A 19,525-nucleotide genomic window follows, 5' to 3' on the forward strand; every position below is an offset into this window, starting at 1 on the left:
CTCTCTCTCTCTCTCTCTCTCTCTCTCTCTCTCTCTCCTCTCCCTCTTCCTCTTCCTCTCCTCTCCTCTCCTCTCCTCTCCTCTCTCTCTCCCCCCCCCCCCCCCCCAGAGCTGTCCATGCCCTGTGATCAGTATGAGCTGCACCTCCAGGGCAGTGGGGCGGGGCCCGGTGCCGACTCGGAGCTGTCTGTGGCCCGTCTGGACCCGAGCAGCTCCACGGTCACAGCCCTCCAGCTGGGCCACATCCACGTGGTCCTGGACCACAAGAGTATCCTTCTGAGCTGTGTGTGTGTGGTGCATGTGCAACGTGCACGTGGTGCTCATTTGCATTATGCTAATATCGGCACCAGTTATTCCAGTGATGTAATGTCTGTAAGTCTGTCATTTGATAATTGTATACATTTAGAAAGAGAGTGAACTGTGGTGATTTGTGTCTTAACCGTCTGTAGTGGTAGTGAAAGGTTAACCTTCTGTAGTGGTAGTGAAAGGTTAACCTTCTGTAGTGGTAGTGAAAGGTTAACCTTCTGTAGTGGCAGTGAAAGGTTAACCTTCTGTAGTGGTAGTGAAAGGTTAACCTTCTGTAGTGGTAGTGAAAGGTTAACCTTCTGTAGTGGTAGTGAAAGGTTAACCTTCTGTAGTGGCAGTGAAAGGTTAACCTTCTGTAGTGGTAGTGAAAGGTTAACCTTCTGTAGTGTGGTAGTGAAAGAGTTAACCTTCTGTAGTGTGGTAGTGAAAGGTTAATCTTCTGTAGTGTGGTAGTGAAAGGTTAATCTTCTGTAGTGTGGTAGTGGAAGGGTTAACCGTCTGTAGTGTGGTAGTGAAAGGTTAATCTTTTGTAGTGTGGTAGTGAAAGGTTAATCTTTTGTAGTGTGGTAGTGAAAGGTTAATCTTTTGTAGTGTGGTAGTGAAAGGTTAATCTTCTGTAGTGTGGTAGTGGAAGGGTTAACCGTCTGTAGTGTGGTAGTGAAAGGTTAATCTTCTGTAGTGTGGTAGTGAAAGGTTAACCGTCTGTAGTGGTAGTGAAAGGTTAATCTTCTGTAGTGTGGTAGTGAAAGGGTTAACCTTCTGTAGTGGTAGTGAAAGGTTAACCTTCTTTTTTTTAATCCACTTTTTCTCCCATTTTCAATTTTTCTCCCATCCCAATTTCGTATCATCCAATTCAACCCTCCCCTCTCTTTGAACGCTGTTTCTTGCCTCCCACAAGCCGGCTGCAATGTGGACTAAGTCATACATAGCACGAGTCCCCTCCGATACTCGAGGTAACAGCAGTCGCATCTTTCCACCTGCGCGGCGCGATCTTTCAGCGTCGGGGGTCTGCGCTTTGGAGGGGCACCGCCCCCATCGCTTCTTGATTCTACTGCGCAGGCGCACCAACCGACCTGTAGGAGTCGCTGTCCACAACGCCCCCGATCCCCACCCATCAGTTTCCCACCCCCTAATACTGCCAATGTGTATTAGTACGGACGACCAGCTAAACTGAAAGCAATGTGGAGTGCTGGGCTCGAACAGGCGAACCCAGCGTCTCCAGTATTTGTGGTGAGCGCCTTGCCCACTGCACCACGTAGCCGCCCTAAAGGTTAACCTTCTGTAGTGTGGTAGTGAAAGGGTTAATCTTTTGTAGTGTGTTAGTGAAATAGTTAACCTTCTGTAGTGTGGTAGTGAAAGTGTTAATCTTTTGTAGTGTGGTAGTGAAAGAGTTAACCTTCTGTAGTGTGGTAGTGAAAGGTTAATCTTTTGTAGTGTGGTAGTGAAATAGTTAACCTTCTGTAGTGTGGTAGTGAAAGAGTTAACCTTCTGTAGTGTGGTAGTGAAAGGTTAACCTTCTGTAGTGTGGTAGTGAAAGAGTTAACCTTCTGTAGTGTGGTAGTGAAAGGGTTAACCTTCTGTAGTGTGGTAGTGAAAGGTTAACCTTCTGTAGTGTGGTAGTGAAAGGTTTACTTTCTATAGTGTGGTAGTGAAAGGTTAACCTTCTGTAGTGTGGTAGTGAAAGGGTTAACCTTCTGTAGTGTCGCAGTGAAAGGTTAACCTGTAGTGAAAGGTTAACCTTCTGTAGTGTGGTAGTGAAAGGTTAACCTTCTGTAGTGTCGCAGTGAAAGGGTTAACCCTTTGGTAGTGTGGTAGTGAAAGGGTTAATGAATTGCGCGTTAATGAGGTGGATGGTACTGATGACTCCCGCAGCGCTGGTCTCGGTGAGCAGTGCACACGTTGAGGCACGTGCAGGTGGTGGAGACGGGGATCTAACGAGACCTGACGGAGACGAGGGGCAGATGAGGGGGTAGACCGGCTAAACGTGATTTAAAACTCCATCCAGGGGTTTGTACGTGTCGGGCACGGGTACATAAGACACAGGCTTCTAGAGGAAGCTCCCATCTCTCTCCCACTGGTCTCATAATGCACTTTGTACAAGGTTCGCACACAGCCCTTGAAGTGCTTGATTAAAAATAATAATAATTAAGGCCTGGAATTCCTTGAAAACGGCCCATTTTTTAACAAAGTGCTTAAAAAGTCATTGAAATTCAACTAAACCATTCGCATTGAATGTTTTGTTCATCCATGATAAAATAGTTTTGAATCAAGATTTTTTTTTTTTTAAAGTGTAACTAATTGTGGGAAATTGGTTTTAAGCCATAAATATTGGATCAGATTTTTGTTCTATAAAAAACAGCATTTAAAAGTGAATTGTATGCTTTTTAAATGCCGTCTTTAAAATCTAAAATAGTGCTTGGAAAAGTACTTCAAAGTACTTGAATTACATTTTGCAATGTCTGTGGGAACCCTGTTTGTAATACAGGTTTGTACACCTGACTTGATTATTTCCTCAACAACAAACTGCTCAGGCCTTCGCATGCAGGGCGTGTCTCGCCTCCCCAACAGCACTCTGTACGTCGTTGAACCGGGCTACCTGGGTGAGTTTCCTCTTTGTACAGTACTATCTGATGGTCCATACTAAACACAGCTTGTAGGTTGAACTGATTCCCGCTTTGCTCTGTATTCGAATGCTCTAGTCCTGTATTTGCATTCTGTTATGTATTTAATTGGCTCTATTTGCATTCTATTCTATATTTGAATGCTCTGTATTTGAATGCTCTAGTCTGTATTTGCATTCTGTTATGTATTTGAATGCTCTGTATTTGAATGCTCTCTAGTCTTTATTTGCATTCTGTTATGTATTTGAATGCTCTGTATTTGAATTTGTCAGGTTTTAAGATCCATCCAGGAGACAGCTGGGTCCTTGAAACGGGAGGAGTGTATGACGTCCTCATTGAAGTATTTGACAAGTCCAGCAATAAGATTTATCTATCTGATGTAAGTATATCTTAGTAACCATTGAATTAATCCACATACTGTATATTGTTCTGGGCCCCCCCCCCCCCTTCTGTCATGGGTCTGACTTGACAAAACGCCAGTGAAGGGAGGTGCCTAGTTTACTTGATAACCCTGCTGATAAGCTGTCTCTCGCTGCCTATCTATCTATACGTTGGGGTGCGGTGGCCATTAAGGGGCCATGGGGTAGGGTATTTAGCATCTTATCTATCTATACGTTGGGGTGCGGTGGCCATTAAGGGGCCAGGGGGTAGGGTATGTAGCATCTATCTGTACGTTGGGGTGCGGTGGCCATTAACACATTGGGCGCCATGGGTTATATCCATCAATATAGCCAGTCTGCCACCGTTGAAAGCCTATGGAGATGTTTACCTTCTTTGCAGGGCTATAACTTTAAAATTGTTATTGCTATATTGACATTACTATGGCCCATTCAACATCGATTACGATTATCTATTGTTCAGGATGTGGGAACGTTATATTTTTTCATTCATACATTGTTGTGTTACTAGCGTCGAGAATATAGCTATGTTTTTTATCTTTTCTGCTGTAATTCCGAAAACAGTAGTTATAGGCCCTGAAGCATATATAGATTATTGATTGGCGTTTATTTCCTATACACGCTATGCTTAGGATCTAGCATCCCAATAGGCTCTCCGCTTACAGTTTTCAGTAATACAAATAATAAAAATAGTTTAAAATGATTCAGTTTAAAAATAGTCTAAAAATTATAAAATGGAACGGACATAAAAAATACAGGCATGAGCGAGCATAGCAAGGTATGGTAAAAAAATATGTAGCATCTTATCTATCTACACGTTGGGTTGTGGTGGCCATTTCGGGGCCGTGTGGTGTGTAGTATCGGCATTGTTATTACCTGAAGCAGGTCCATAGTATTATCGGCCATGTTAGACTTTCTTTTGGCAATGGGAGTGGGTTTCTTCATTGAGCGCTCATCCTTGTCATTAGGGCACAAGTATTTAGTGTTTTATTATAAATTGTGTGCATTCTTCTTCTTGTCGTGTCCACAAGACAGTCAATTACAAGGCTTGGCTAGATGTGGTTCTTCAACCACAGCTGAACACATTGCTGTCCCTTCTCATTGAACTCTGCCAAGTCCGATGCTGTGCAGGGCTGGTCCAGCAGGGGGCATATCAGGAGGTGCTGCGTGGTCTGTGTTTCAGTGCTACAATCACACACAACATCCCCATCATTTAACTAGCCCCATTTGGCGAGAGTGGCTTTTGAAAATTGTGTGCATAAGACAATGGCCAACTTGGAACTTGATCGTTTACTGCAGCATAGGTCACTAAGAGGCGGTCCAGACCCAGACCCCGCCCTATCCCTACCTGGACCTATAACCCATGAATGATTGAGGGTTCATAGATTTTGACGGAGCGTTTATATTTTAAGCAGCGCAGCTTTTCTAGCATTTATGGTACTGGTTTAGCGGCCCAGGAAACCCACAGACCAAATCGTGACGCTACTCGGCCAATCGAATCTCTGCATTCGATAAGCATTGTGACTCAGTTGTCAAGAAGACGGACAGCTGTCGGAGAAATAGTCAGAGGAAAGTCCTTTCACATGGCGTGCTCTGAATGCCTGCTCAAAATGTGAATGAATGAATGATTGAATGAACAAGTATAAGAACTAAAATATATCTGTTCATTTGACATATACAATAGATAAAATAAATAAAAAAGACAACAAAAAGAGACTGATGTTTGAAAAAGGAGTAGGAAGAAGTATACACTTTTTTAAATTCCTACCCCCTTTAACTCTAATTATATTTTATTCCATTGTTAATTATGTATAAACGCTGTATCTCTATACAATCCAATACATTTATATATAAATATATACTAAATAAATACCATATGATATACATCATTTCTTCAATTTCTTTATTTACATCTTACACATACTCCCAATCAACACACTTCCTCTTCCAGATACCCATTTAAGAAAGATTTTTTGTACATCGATCTTTTTAAACTGATTTATGTTTGTACTCTGCTTTGAGGCAGATTTCTCTACTATGGACATTGTTGTTAAATTGCACACCAAATAATGGTTCCAGGCACACTACTGATGAGCACCTACACGTGAGAACGGCTCTGACACGATTCCAGCCCAGATCTCAAATCCTGGCAGGACTAGTGCTCAGTCACTGAGCAAGAGAACGTGGGGGTGTAGGATATAAGAGGGAAAGAGAAAAGGAGCTGTTTAATTGTTAAGATGTGTTGAAATTGTTTATTATAAAATTGGTTGAAACTGTTTTATTACATTTTTCAAAAATGAAAGGTTTTCATATTTTCAAAAGCTCTATGTATTTTTAAATGCAGCCCTTATTTTACTTGATAATTACATGTATTTATTATTAGTCCTTCAGTCCCTCCACTTGACTGAAAACTGAAAATAAATATTGTTGAATTATTATTGAATTGTATTATTGAATTTGACAGTCTGTTGTCAAACATACAGACATTTATACAACTACTAGGCTACTTTATTTATATATATATATATATATATATATATATATATATATAAGGGGTGCGGCCGGGTAGCACAGCGGACTAAGCGTCTGTACCACCGCAGAGACACTGGTATCGAATCCGGCTGTCATACTGACACAATTGGCGGTGTCAGTGGGAGGGAAGCCGGTGGGTGGTAATCTGGTCGTTGTAAACAGTGACTCCTACAGGTCGTTCAGGGCGCCTGCACAGCGAGGGAGGGAAATGGTGAAGGTAGTGTGACCTCCCACGCGTTACACTTCCCCAATGAGAGTCCGCGCTGGCAGGTGAAAAGATGCTGCTGGCTGTCTCCTATGTCTCGGAGGAAGCATGTGATAGACTTCAGGGCTCCCTAGACCGACCAGTGGGGGGCACATGCATGCAACGACCAGGAAGGGGAGGGGGGAATTGGCATAACGACTAAATTGGGATGGGAGGAAAATACAGAAAAACAGGAGGAGAAAAAGTGGATTAAAAAAAAATATATATATATATATATATATATATATATATATATATATATATATATATATATGGCACTGAATCATAACGTGAGTCAGACATTAAGATGTTCTGGACCTTTTCTTGAGGACATTTCCTCTGACTGGACCTCTTTGAATTTTAATTGAATACCCTGGTGTATTTGACAGCATTCCTCAAATCATTGGTCTAAATTTCACGTTGTTGCAATGGAATTTCCTGATCTCCATCACGTGTGGACAACTGGAAAGAGGTCTGGTGTCTTCCTTGTGAAAGCTTTTCAGTGTGCGTGTGCGTGTGTGTGTGTGTGTGAGTGTGTGTGTGTGTGAGTGTGTGTGTGTGTGTGACAGAAGTCAGAGGAATAACGACCTGTTGAATGCAACTACGGTTCAATAGATTAAATTAGTTTAAGATATTGAACTGTAGTTGCATTCAACAGGTCGTTATTCAATAGATTAAATTAGTTTAAGAATAAAACATTTCAATAAATAAATTAGAGAATCTCAAATACATTATCTTATTTAAGTGTATAGTTAATTTATTTTAATTTTTTTTCTACAGTTTTTTAATTTTTCTGACATGGGGGCTCAACAATAAATGACAATCAGAAATGTCAAGTTGCATGTTGTTATTCTAACCAGCTTAGTTCTGTTGCATTTCCAATTTATTTATTTAAATTATAAATGTATCAGGGATCGATAAGGGAATCGATAAAGAATCGTATCGATAAGCAGAATCGATAATGGAATCGTATTGATAAAATCTTATCAATTCCCATCCATACAGATCAGAGAAAGACTTTCGTCTTGTTTACATCAGGGTCCCCCATTTTCAATTCATCAGGACATTTATGACACACAACATACAGTACTGTTACATCCAGAAATGTATGACATACAACATTATACAAATATACAGTACTGTTTAAGAGACAGTAACTATTAGCAGTGGAAGTAGCACACCAATAGAGATGGTCTTGTGGAAGTTCCCTTCAAGGCCTTCTGTTCACCCCCCCCCCCCCCTCTGTATCCCCCTTTTCCTCTCCCCTCACCTGGTCATCCCTCCCCCCCCCCCCCCCCCCCCTGTATCCCCCTCACCTGGTCATCCCTCCCCCCCCTGTATCCCCCTTTTCCTCTCCCCTCACCTGGTCATCCCTCCCCCCTTTCTTCCAGAAAGCTTAAAATGCTAACTCACAGAATGAGGCTTGATCCTTTTTCCTGGCCAGAGAAAGTCAAGTCATCTACTGAACTCTGAACTGATCTAAATTCTATTTGACGATGTTTTAACAATACATTTGTCTCCACCGTGAGATTTGACCACATGATTAACCTCTCCGGTTTCACCACAGTCTCCTCATCGTATCTTTTTTTCTTTATAAAATCCCCCCCCCCCCCCCCCCCCCCCCGATTTGATTTGATTTGACATTTAAAATAATTCAAGATTCCAGAAAACATCAAGGATGAAACACAAAAAAGTCAAGACTTATTTCCATTGTGGTCCTTGGTCTCAGACAGATGAGCGATACAAAAACATGACCACAAATAACAATATGACAAACTACATAGACATGAACATTTTAAGTGCAGTACAAACGTAGCCACAGACAACAATGTATCAGACAACATTTTCATACATTTTAAAAATCTAGTTTTTAACATTGTCGAGGAGCCATGATTTGCCTTTTTTCTTAAAATTGTGTCTGCTACTGATGAATTTTACCTGTGAATGTACAGTAGCAAATTCCAATTTGTGGCTCCCCAGAATTTAAAAGAACATTTGCCCATATTTGTTTTGAACCTTGGAATACACGGGTCCCTTCGGCATGAGAACACGATCAGCACATGAATGGATGAGAGTAAAACATACCGTAATTTTCGCACTATAAGCCGCACCTGAATATAAGCCGCAGCAGCTAAATTGAATGATGTGTACATAATATATAAGCTGCACTGGACTATAAGCCGCAGGGGTTTTAATGTTTAATTACAGTCTTCCCACCAGCATTGGGACACAATACTGTCGGACAAATAACAAGAATTAACTCATTTACAAGTTGTATTAAGTTTAGCAAATAAGGGAACAGATAAATAACATTTCAATGCAGTCAAAAAAGCAATATTTAGATTTTTACATTTTCGGGTTTGGTCACGTCGAGTCACGTATAAGCCGCACCGTTATATAAGCCGCAGGGTCGAAAAATGGGGGGGAAAGGCGTGGCTTATAGTCCGAAAAGTACGGTACTCTCTGTGTCCCCCGCCTGCCTCTCGTCCTCCTCGTGTCTCTGACCGTGCAGAACATCATGCTCTCTGTGTTCCCCGTCTGCCTCTCATCATCCTCGTGTCTCTGATCGTGCAGAACATTCGCATCGACGCCGTGTTCCCGCCGGAGTACTTCGAGACTCTGGAGTCCTCGGTGAATGGGTCACTGCACCGGGTGCGGGCGCTGAAAGAAGGCACGACGCTCGTCGACGCCACGCTCAAATCTGTCGTCGATCAAGTGAGTTTAATTTAAGGTGTTGAATTAGCTGCCTCCCCCGCCTGGGTGTCGTTACTGTGTTAACTGTCCCATCGTTCCACTCCAATAAAGACCGTCTTAACGAGGCTTCTGTCTGCTCTCAGGATGGTGGAGTCCATGAACTCGTCAACCCGGTCCACAACGAACAGGACGTGGAAATCTATGACCCCATCGTTCTCAGTCCCAGCATCCTCACGTTTCCATGGCAACCCAAGGTCGGAGCTTACCAGTACACGATACAGGTAATTAGCCTTGTGTTGTTATTATCCCAATCATTTTCTGTATTTGTATTTTTATTGTAATGTCATGTTGCTTTTTCATTCAAAAGCTATTTAGATTTTTTTATCCCGAAAAAGTTATACCTGTTAGAAAAAAAAAAAACAATACTTATGCTTTTTATGATATGGTTGACGATGGTATAGTAAAGATCTGTTAATTTGTATGGATCCCTGACGGTATACCTATATTTTATATAACTCCCAGCCCTAATTCTGTGTATAAAAATAAAAGGTGGTGAAATACTGTATTTACAGTACTGTACCATTAGTGGTTGTTCCCTCACTGCATATGACGCAGGAAGCAATGGCTTTGTGATGATTTACGGCTCCGGGGACCAACTGTCAGACCAGTCAGAATCAACTGTCATAAAGGTTGTAACATCTTAGAATAGCACAGTATCTCGGCATTAGGCTTGGGCGGTATGACGGTATTACGGTATACCAGGATATTTAGAAATCCTGCCGGTATGATTCTCAATACCGTGACGTCACAGACTGCTATTACACTGACACGGAGTTGATTGTAGTGCACAGCACGCGCCAGCAGAGGGTTACGTGGCTATCGTTCTGGGAGCTGCCGTTAGTACCTGGCTGCTGCTGGCTAACTGGCTATCGTTCTGGAAGCTAACGTTAGTACCTGGCTGGTGCTGGCTAACTGGCTATCGTTCTGGAAGCTAACGTTAGTACCTGGCTGGTGCTGGCTAACTGGCTATCGTTCTGGGAGCTGGCGTTAGTACCTGGCTGGTGCTGGCTAACTGGCTATCGTTCTGGGAGCTGGCGTTAGTACCTGGCTGGTGCTGGCTAACTGGCTATCGTTCTGGAAGCTAACGTTAGTACCTGGCTGGTGCTGGCTAACTGGCTATCGTTCTGGAAGCTAACGTTAGTACCTGGCTGGTGCTGGCTAACTGGCTATCGTTCTGGGAGTAATGCACTTTTCCGAATTCCAAGAGTAGGGTAAATCTGCAGTGCCGCTCGGTGACATTGAGTAGGATATTACAATGGAATAAAAGCCAAAACAACCTTACCATGTATATATACGTGGTTGGCCGTCAAGCGTTGGATCCGAAACACGTATATATACGTGGTTGGCCCCGAATGTGTTAAGGAGCTCACGATTACTCGGAAAACCCCCAAATGTTCAGAATTGTGTTCAATTGTGAATTGTGTTCAATTCAGAAATAGGTCGAAATGGCGATATTAACAATTTTGAGTGCTTTGAAATGTTCTCTATATGTCTCCTTATTTGCAAAACTTAATACGACTTGTAAATATGTTAATTATTGTTAGATTGTCCGACAGTATTATTTCCCTCGCTGTGTGAAAAAACGACAGTTGTGTCAGAGGGGAGTGGCTACTGGCTGAGTACTTTCTGTCTCGGGTGTCGGAGAGGAGAAGCACAGACATGAGGAGAGGAGACGCACCAAAATCCATTCTGAGACAACGGGCCCAGTACTTTGTTGGCGGTGTGAAAATATGCTGAGAAACATCTTTGGAACCGTTTGTGTTAAATTGAATCTGAATCGGGAGATTATCTTCTCTCCGTCACAATTGAAAGTGTATTCCTCCGTCGCATAAAAGCTGGCTGGCAGTCTCATTGAATAATCTACTCCAGTACGCGCTTCGCAAGTCTAAGCTTGCACATAACTGAGTTTAGAGAGAGGGCCCCAACCATCGGGTCGCGGATGTGGATCATTTGGTACTGGGACGCAAAGAAAGAATAAAGTTGTTTAACCTCTTAAGCCCTAGCCATCATTTCAGAAAATCCGTCTAAAGATACATATCTAAATGAAAGATTGCTCCACTTCTACAAGGTCCATTTGCATGTTCTTGGTATCTAGGGACATCTATGGATCTCATGGAATGTATTCCCAGTAGGGATGTCCGATATTATCGGCCTACCGATATTGGCATACAAATGTGATAGCGGAAAATATCGGTATAGTTTAAAAAAATTATAATAATTGTTTAATTTTTTTTTTACATTTATTTAACCTTTATTTACCCAGGCAAGCAAGTAAGAACAAATTATTATTTTATTTATTGTCAAAGTATGCATAATGTTGTGTTAATTACACGACAAGAGATATGTAATGTTAATTACCTGAAATTATTCAGTTTTTTGGGGGGGGGGGGACCCTGCATATATCGGTATCAGTTGATATCTGTATCGGAAATTAAGAGTTGGACAATATCGGTATATCTGTATCGGTAAAAAAGCCAATATCAAGCATCCCTAATTCCAGTGTCAGAAATATTGTGTCTGTTACTAGGCTTGAGTAAATGGTAATGAACCAAAGGAGAATATATATATATTTTTTTCATCCTTGACGGTGAATAACACCATGCTAAAAATTACCAGACATGAAAAACTGCCACTGAGCTCGTTCAGCACCTTCTTGAGATCACGTGTACAGAAAATCTAAGCAAATTAATAAAGGGAAGATGATTAAACAGAAGCTTTTGTAGATACAGTACTGAATTCTGCCATCCGGACACATGCAATTTGAAATATTATTATAGAATATAGAATATCAGGCCTATAAATGACCTTATTGTAGCCAAGTCGCACATCTATGGATCGGGCCAAATCGCCTCTTTCCAATGGCAGAGTTCAATCTGGATTTAGTATCACCAGGTGCCCGTAACAGGGCAGCAAAAACCGTGAATGAAATCTACTGTAAGTACAGTTACTTTTTTAAATGTAAATAGCGCCGCCATTTTTTATTTGATTTTGATTTGATTTGAAATCTTTATTTTGAACATGTAAATGAATACAAACAAAATAAATAACTAAACAAAATCAAAACATAACTCATCAGATTGAGACACGTTTTTTTCTAGACGTTCACAGAAAGGTAAAGAAACAAACGGTGCTGAAAATATACACTTTGACTGCTGTTTTGATAGGGTTAGGGTCTTTACCCTGGGCTACATTAATAAAAAAAAAAAAAAAAAAAAAAAAAATGAACATTAATTAATACGATCTATATTGATCTATGAAATAAATCTCGGGCCGATACCAGGCTCGTCTGGGTTAAGAACTTGGAAAAGTAGAGCATGCAAATCAACTCTGATGACCAGGTGTAGGACAAACAAATGACCAGCGTAAAAAATTATAGAATCTGCACACTGTTAACACATTCCCGGCCAAGCACGGACATGTCTGTGTTTCGGATCCAACGGTAGAGGGCCAACCACGGACCGTGGCAAGGTTGTTTTGGCTTTTATTCCATTTTAATAACCTACTCAATGTCACAGAGCGGCACTGCAGATTTACCCTACTCTTGGAATTCGGAAAAGTGCATTACCGGCCAGATCCTCGTAGGGGCGCTGTCTCGATAATGCAGTGTTCCCTGTGGCAGAAAGGTGTTTTATTTTTTTGGATCTCGAATGGACTTTCCTGTTAGGGTGAATCTATGCGTGTAGCCTGTAGCTTGGAATACGTTTTGGGGTGCGGAATTCAGTACGCAGTAAAGGAATATATCATCAGCCAATGGACATATGGATCTACCGGATGGCGATCGATAACTGGGAAATCCTTTTTGGGATCCAACCGGCCACAGGTAAGATCTTTTTCACTTAAATTACATGCTGATCAGGCCTTGTTATCATAGCCAACCAGGCGATCAGCGAATGTGGCTACTGAGGCTAACGCCGTTATTGGTAATCAATAATCAGAAACGACGTCCCCCGCCCCCCCCCCCCCCCCCCCCCTTTTATGCATTCATGGTGGAACATTATATCGATCATATGCATTTAGATTTTTAGCTCTAGCTTCTGTAGGGCCGAAACGCCATTCGATTTAACGTTATTAGCTTAGCAGCCTGTATCTCGTTTAGCAGGAAATATACCAGACCAAATCCCATATAACGCTTATATTCAAGACGCTATAAAATGGGAACGTATTGATGATTTTTTTTTTTTAAGCCATTTTGAAGGGACGGTTTATAGTGTCAATTGACAATGAGAATGGACAGATAGCAATACTATAAAGTATAGATTTAGCTCTACAAACAGCCTCACGCACAATGAAAGTTTGTTTTGATATGCTGGCCGTATAGAGTGGGCCCTGTCTAATCCAAATGGCCCCGAATGTGTTAAAACTAGCTGTAGTTTATTGTGATCAACATTTTGATCATCAGGATCTGAGCTTAAGAACGTGACACTTGACTGTGATGTGCAAATTCCTGTGAGGGAAACAGTCGGACTCTTGTCTAGTCATGATGACCGCAAACCATGATGGTTAAGGAGCGGTTTAGTCAGCAGCTTCCTGTTATTCAGAGGAAGTGAAAAAGACATGCTTCTCTATGAATGGACTGCATTTTATATAACGCTTTTATAAAAGAAAAAAAAAGTTTACAACTTGCTCAAGGACACTTCGACACACTGCTGGAAGGAGCCAGAATCTAACCATGAACCTTCTGATTACATATAAAGACAAACTGCAAAAAAATAAAAACGCATTTAAAAGTGAATTGGATCATTTAAAATACCCTTTTAACACTTTCAATGCCCAGCAGGGGGCGCACATTTAGTGCTTGAATGCCCACCATCCACTTCAATGTTAGCATTAATATCGCCTAATCTATGTTCTAAATTATGGCTATGTGTCTAATCTGCCCGTCGCTTATCAATGACTCATTTCCAGTCAACATTGTCGAAGCGGATTGTTTTTTTATCGGTTCATTTCCGTTTTATAGCATTTTGAAAAGCCCTCGTTTTCAAGGGGGAAAAAAAGATTCCATGATAATCGCCCTTTACTGTAATATTCTAGAACGTTGTCATTTTTCTGCCTATTCATGAATAGTTTTCAAATAAATGCTAGATTATCGATAGTATAATATATGTACGTGTGCACGCTGGTGCCGCGAGCTGAAAATCGATTCTCTCAGTTCCTGATCGCTCTTACAGTCAAACAGCCATATCACATTATAGGGGAAAAGCTTATATCTCCGTGAAAACAGGTCTGATTATCCTAAGACTGGTAAAATAGATTCCTTACCTGAGATCAGATGGTATCCAAATGGATTATTCCAATTCCTGATCGCCATTCCAAAAATCAATCCTTTAATTGATCCCACGCGTATACTGTAAAACACATTACACGCTGTGCTGAGGGTCCAGAATTAATCTGATCGGCTCCGGTTACATGCGTGAGAAGTAAAATGTGGATTCCAGAGTTTTTTTTTCTCATCCATTTTCATTGAGTCTAATCCAAAAGGGTGCATTACCATCTGGGACACGATAGGGGGCGCTTTTTCACATCTGAGCGCCTGGCGGGGCAGGTTTACCAACGGTAGACTCGGTTGATGAAATATGAATTCAATTCAAGTACTTGAAAGTCCTTGCATTTCATTTTGCAATGTCTGTGGGAACCCTGACGGTCTAAACATTGACTCTGTGCGGTGCTCTCTCTCGCCAGGCCACAGGGGGCAGCGGGAACTTCAGCTGGTCGTCCTCCGACACGGCCGTTGCCACGGTGACAGTGACCGGAGTCATGACGACCGCCAGTGACGTGGGCGTCGCCGTGGTGCGCGCTCACGACGTACGCAACCCCCTGCACTACGGCCAGATGAAGGTAAGCGCTTTAGACATCATATGGTAATGTGTGTCTCCCTTTCAGTCTCGTATGTTGCATCTTATATATACGTTATATATTTATATTTACAGCATATATATCCATATATATTTTAACAATTTATTTTTCTTTTCTTTCTTTTCTTTGACATGAAATACAATTATACAAAACATGACAACACACAATACAACAATAATAATAATAGACAGGACTTCACAGAACAATAATAGTACTAACAATAACAATAATGACAATAGAATAACAAAAATTATAAATACAGAACATAAAAATCTAAATTAAATTATACTATCATATATAACCTCCTCTACCCCCCACCCTACTATTATATATAACCTCTATCTGACCTCCTCTACCCCCCCACCCTACTATTCTCTATATAACCTCTATCTGACCTCCTCTACCCCCCCACCCTACTATTATATATAACCTCTATCTGACCTCCTCTACCCCCCCCACCCTACTATTATATATAACCTCTATCTGACCTCCTCTACCCCCCCACCCTACTATTCTCTATATAACCTCTATCTGACCTCCTCTACCCCCACACCCTACTATTATATATATAACCTCTATCTGACCTCCTCTACCCCCCCCACCCTACTATTCTATATAACCTCTATCTGACCTCCTCTACCCCCCCACCCTACTATTATATATATAACCTCTATCTGACCTCCTCTACCCCCCCACCCTACTATTCTATATAACCTCTATCTGACCTCCTCTACCCCCCCACCCTACTATTATATATATAACCTCTATCTGACCTCCTCTACCCCCCCCACCCTACTATTCTATATATAACCTCTATCTGACCTCCTCTACCCCCCCACCCTACTATTCTATATATAACCTCTATCTGACCTCCTCTACCCCCCCACCCTACTATTATATATATAACCTCTATCTGACCTCCTCTACCCCCCCACCCTACTATTATATATAACCTCTATCTGACCTCCTCTACCCCCCCACCCTACTATTCTATATATAACCTCTATCTGACCTCCTCTACCCCCCCACCCTACTATTCTATATATAACCTCTATCTGACCTCCTCTACCCCCCCACCCTACTATTCTATATATAACCTCTATCTGACCTCCTCTACCCCCCACCCTACTATTATATATATAACCTCTATCTGACCTCCTCTACCCCCCACCCTACTATTATATATATAACCTCTATCTGACCTCCTCTACCCCCCCACCCTACTATTCTCTATATAATCTCTATCTGACCTCCTCTACCCCCCCCACCCTACTATTCTATATAACCTCTATCTGACCTCCTCTACCCCCCCACCCTACTATTATATATATAACCTCTATCTGACCTCCTCTACCCCCCCACCCCTACTATTCTATATAACCTCTATCTGACCTCCTCTACCCCCCCCACCCTACTATTCTCTATATAACCTCTATCTGACCTCCTCTACCCCCCCCACCCTACTATTCTATATAACCTCTATCTGACCTCCTCTACCCCCCCACCCTACTATTCTCTATATAACCTCTATCTGACCTTCTCTACCCCCCCCCCCCACCCTACTATTCTATATAACCTCTATCTGACCTCCTCTACCCCCCCACCCTACTATTCTATATATAACCTCTATCTGACCTCCTCTACCCCCCCCACCCTACTATTCTATATAACCTCTATCTGACCTCCTCTACCCCCCCACCCTACTATTCTATATAACCTCTATCTGACCTCCTCTACCCCCCCCCACCCTACTATTATATATATAACCTCTATCTGACCTCCTCTACCCCCCCACCCTACTATTCTATATAACCTCTATCTGACCTCCTCTACCCCCCCCCCCACCTACTATTCTATATAACCTCTATCTGACCTCCTCTACCCCCCCCCCACCCTACTATTCTATATAACCTCTATCTGACCTCCTCTACCCCCCCACCCTACTATTCTATATATAACCTCTATCTGACCTCCTCTACCCCCCCCACCCTACTATTATATATATAACCTCTATCTGACCTCCTCTACCCCCCCACCCTACTATTCTATATAACCTCTATCTGACCTCCTCTACCCCCCCCCCACCCTACTATTCTATATAACCTCTATCTGACCTCCTCTACCCCCCCCCCACCCTACTATTCTATATAACCTCTATCTGACCTCCTCTACCCCCCCACCCTACTATTATATATATAACCTCTATCTGACCTCCTCTACCCCCCCCACCCTACTATTATATATATAACCTCTATCTGACCTCCTCTACCCCCCCACCCTACTATTCTATATAACCTCTATCTGACCTCCTCTACCCCCCCCCCCACCCTACTATTCTATATAACCTCTATCTGACCTCCTCTACCCCCCCCCCACCCTACTATTCTATATAACCTCTATCTGACCTCCTCTACCCCCCCACCCTACTATTCTATATATAACCTCTATCTGACCTCCTCTACCCCCCCCCCCACCCTACTATTCTATATAACCTCTATCTGACCTCCTCTACCCCCCCACCCTACTATTCTATATATAACCTCTATCTGACCTCCTCTACCCCCCCCCCACCCTACTATTCTATATAACCTCTATCTGACCTCCTCTACCCCCCCACCCTACTATTCATATATAACCTCTATCTGACCTCCTCTACCCCCCACCCTACTATTCTATATAACCTCTATCTGACCTCCTCTACCCCCCCCACCCTACTATTCTATATAACCTCTATCTGACCTCCTCTACCCCCCCCACCCTACTATTATATATAACCTCTATCTGACCTCTACCCCCCCCACCCTACTATTCTATATAACCTCTATCTGACCTCCTCTACCCCCCCACCCTACTATTCTATATATAACCTCTATCTGACCTCCTCTACCCCCCCCCCACCCTACTATTCTATATAACCTCTATCTGACCTCCTCTACCCCCCCACCCTACTATTCTATATATAACCTCTATCTGACCTCCTCTACCCCCCCACCCTACTATTATATATAACCTCTATCTGACCTCCTCTACCCCCCCACCCTACTATTCTATATATAACCTCTATCTGACCTCCTCTACCCCCCCACCCTACTATTCTCTATATAACCTCTATCTGACCTCCTCTACCCCCCCACCCTACTATTCTATATAACCTCTATCTGACCTCCTCTACCCCCCCCACCCTACTATTATATATATAACCTCTATCTGACCTCCTCTACCCCCCCCACCCTACTATTCTATATAACCTCTATCTGACCTCCTCTACCCCCCCACCCTACTATTCTATATATAACCTCTATCTGACCTCCTCTACCCCCCCCACCCTACTATTATATATAACCTCTATCTGACCTCCTCTACCCCCCCCACCCTACTTTTATATAACCTCTATCTGACCTCCTCTACCCCCCCACCCTACTATTATATAACCTCTATCTGACCTCCTCTACCCCCCCACCCTACTATTCTATATATAACCTCTATCTGACCTCCTCCCCCCCCCTACTATTAAAAACCTCTATCTGACTCCTCTACCCCCCCACCCTACTATTCTATATATAACCTCTATCTGACCTCCTCTACCCCCCCACCCTACTATTATCTATATAACCTCTATCTGACCTCCTCTACCCCCCCACCCTACTATTATATATATAACCTCTATCTGACCTCCTCTACCCCCCCACCCTACTATTATATATATAACCTCTATCTGACCTCCTCTACCCCCCCACCCTACTATTCTCTATATAATCCTCTATCTGACCTCCTCTACCCCCCCCACCCTACTATTCTATATAACCTCTATCTGACCTCCTCTACCCCCCCCACCCTACTATTATAATATAACCTCTATCTGACCTCCTCTACCCCCCCACCCCTACTATTCTATATAACCTCTATCTGACCTCCTCTACCCCCCCCACCCTACTATTCTATATATAACCTCTATCTGACCTCCTCTACCCCCCCCACCCTACTATTCTATATAACCTCTATCTGACCTCCTCTACCCCCCACCCTACTATTCTCTATATAACCTCTATCTGACCTTCTCTACCCCCCCCCCACCCTACTATTCTATATAACCTCTATCTGACCTCCTCTACCCCCCCACCCTACTATTATATATATAACCTCTATCTGACCTCCTCTACCCCCCCCACCCTACTATTCTATATAACCTCTATCTGACCTCCTCTACCCCCCCACCCTACTATTCTATATAACCTCTATCTGACCTCCTCTACCCCCCCACCCTACTATTATATATATAACCTCTATCTGACCTCCTCTACCCCCCCACCCTACTATTCTATATAACCTCTATCTGACCTCCTCTACCCCCCCCACCCTACTATTCTATATAACCTCTATCTGACCTCCTCTACCCCCCCCCCCCACCCTACTATTCTATATAACCTCTATCTGACCTCCTCTACCCCCCCCCACCCTACTATTCTATATATAACCTCTATCTGACCTCCTCTACCCCCCCCACCCTACTATTCTATATAAACCTCTAATTGACCTCCTCTACCCCCCACCCTACTATTCTATATAACCTCTATCTGACCTCCTCTACCCCCCCCCCCACCCTACTATTCTATATAACCTCTATCTGACCTCCTCTACCCCCCCCCCACCCTACTATCTATATAACCTCTATCTGACCTCCTCTACCCCCCACCTACTATTATATATATAACCTCTATCTGACCTCCTCTACCCCCACCCTACTATTACTATATATAACCTCTATCTGACCTCCTCTACCCCCCCACCCTACTATTCTATATAACCTCTATCTGACC

The 19,525-nt window shown here is 42.7% G+C and overlaps 1 protein-coding gene across 1 annotated transcript in view; it reads left to right on the forward strand.

The window, feature by feature from the left end:
- Positions 1-19,525, forward strand: part of nup210 (nucleoporin 210) — a gene marked incomplete at its 5' end in the record, with an annotated part of 214,458 nt that overhangs the window by 66,152 nt on the left and 128,781 nt on the right. The window contains 6 exons of the mRNA XM_084333618.1: positions 110-268; positions 2,838-2,906; positions 3,200-3,306; positions 8,676-8,816; positions 8,939-9,076; positions 14,535-14,690. Of these exons, the coding sequence (XP_084189744.1) occupies positions 110-268; positions 2,838-2,906; positions 3,200-3,306; positions 8,676-8,816; positions 8,939-9,076; positions 14,535-14,690 (770 nt within the window). The remainder of the gene's footprint in view (positions 1-109; positions 269-2,837; positions 2,907-3,199; positions 3,307-8,675; positions 8,817-8,938; positions 9,077-14,534; positions 14,691-19,525) is intronic.

This window comes from Notolepis coatsorum (assembly GCF_963971535.1).
Source record: "Notolepis coatsorum genome assembly, chromosome: 17".
Lineage (NCBI taxonomy): Eukaryota > Metazoa > Chordata > Actinopteri > Aulopiformes > Paralepididae > Notolepis > Notolepis coatsorum.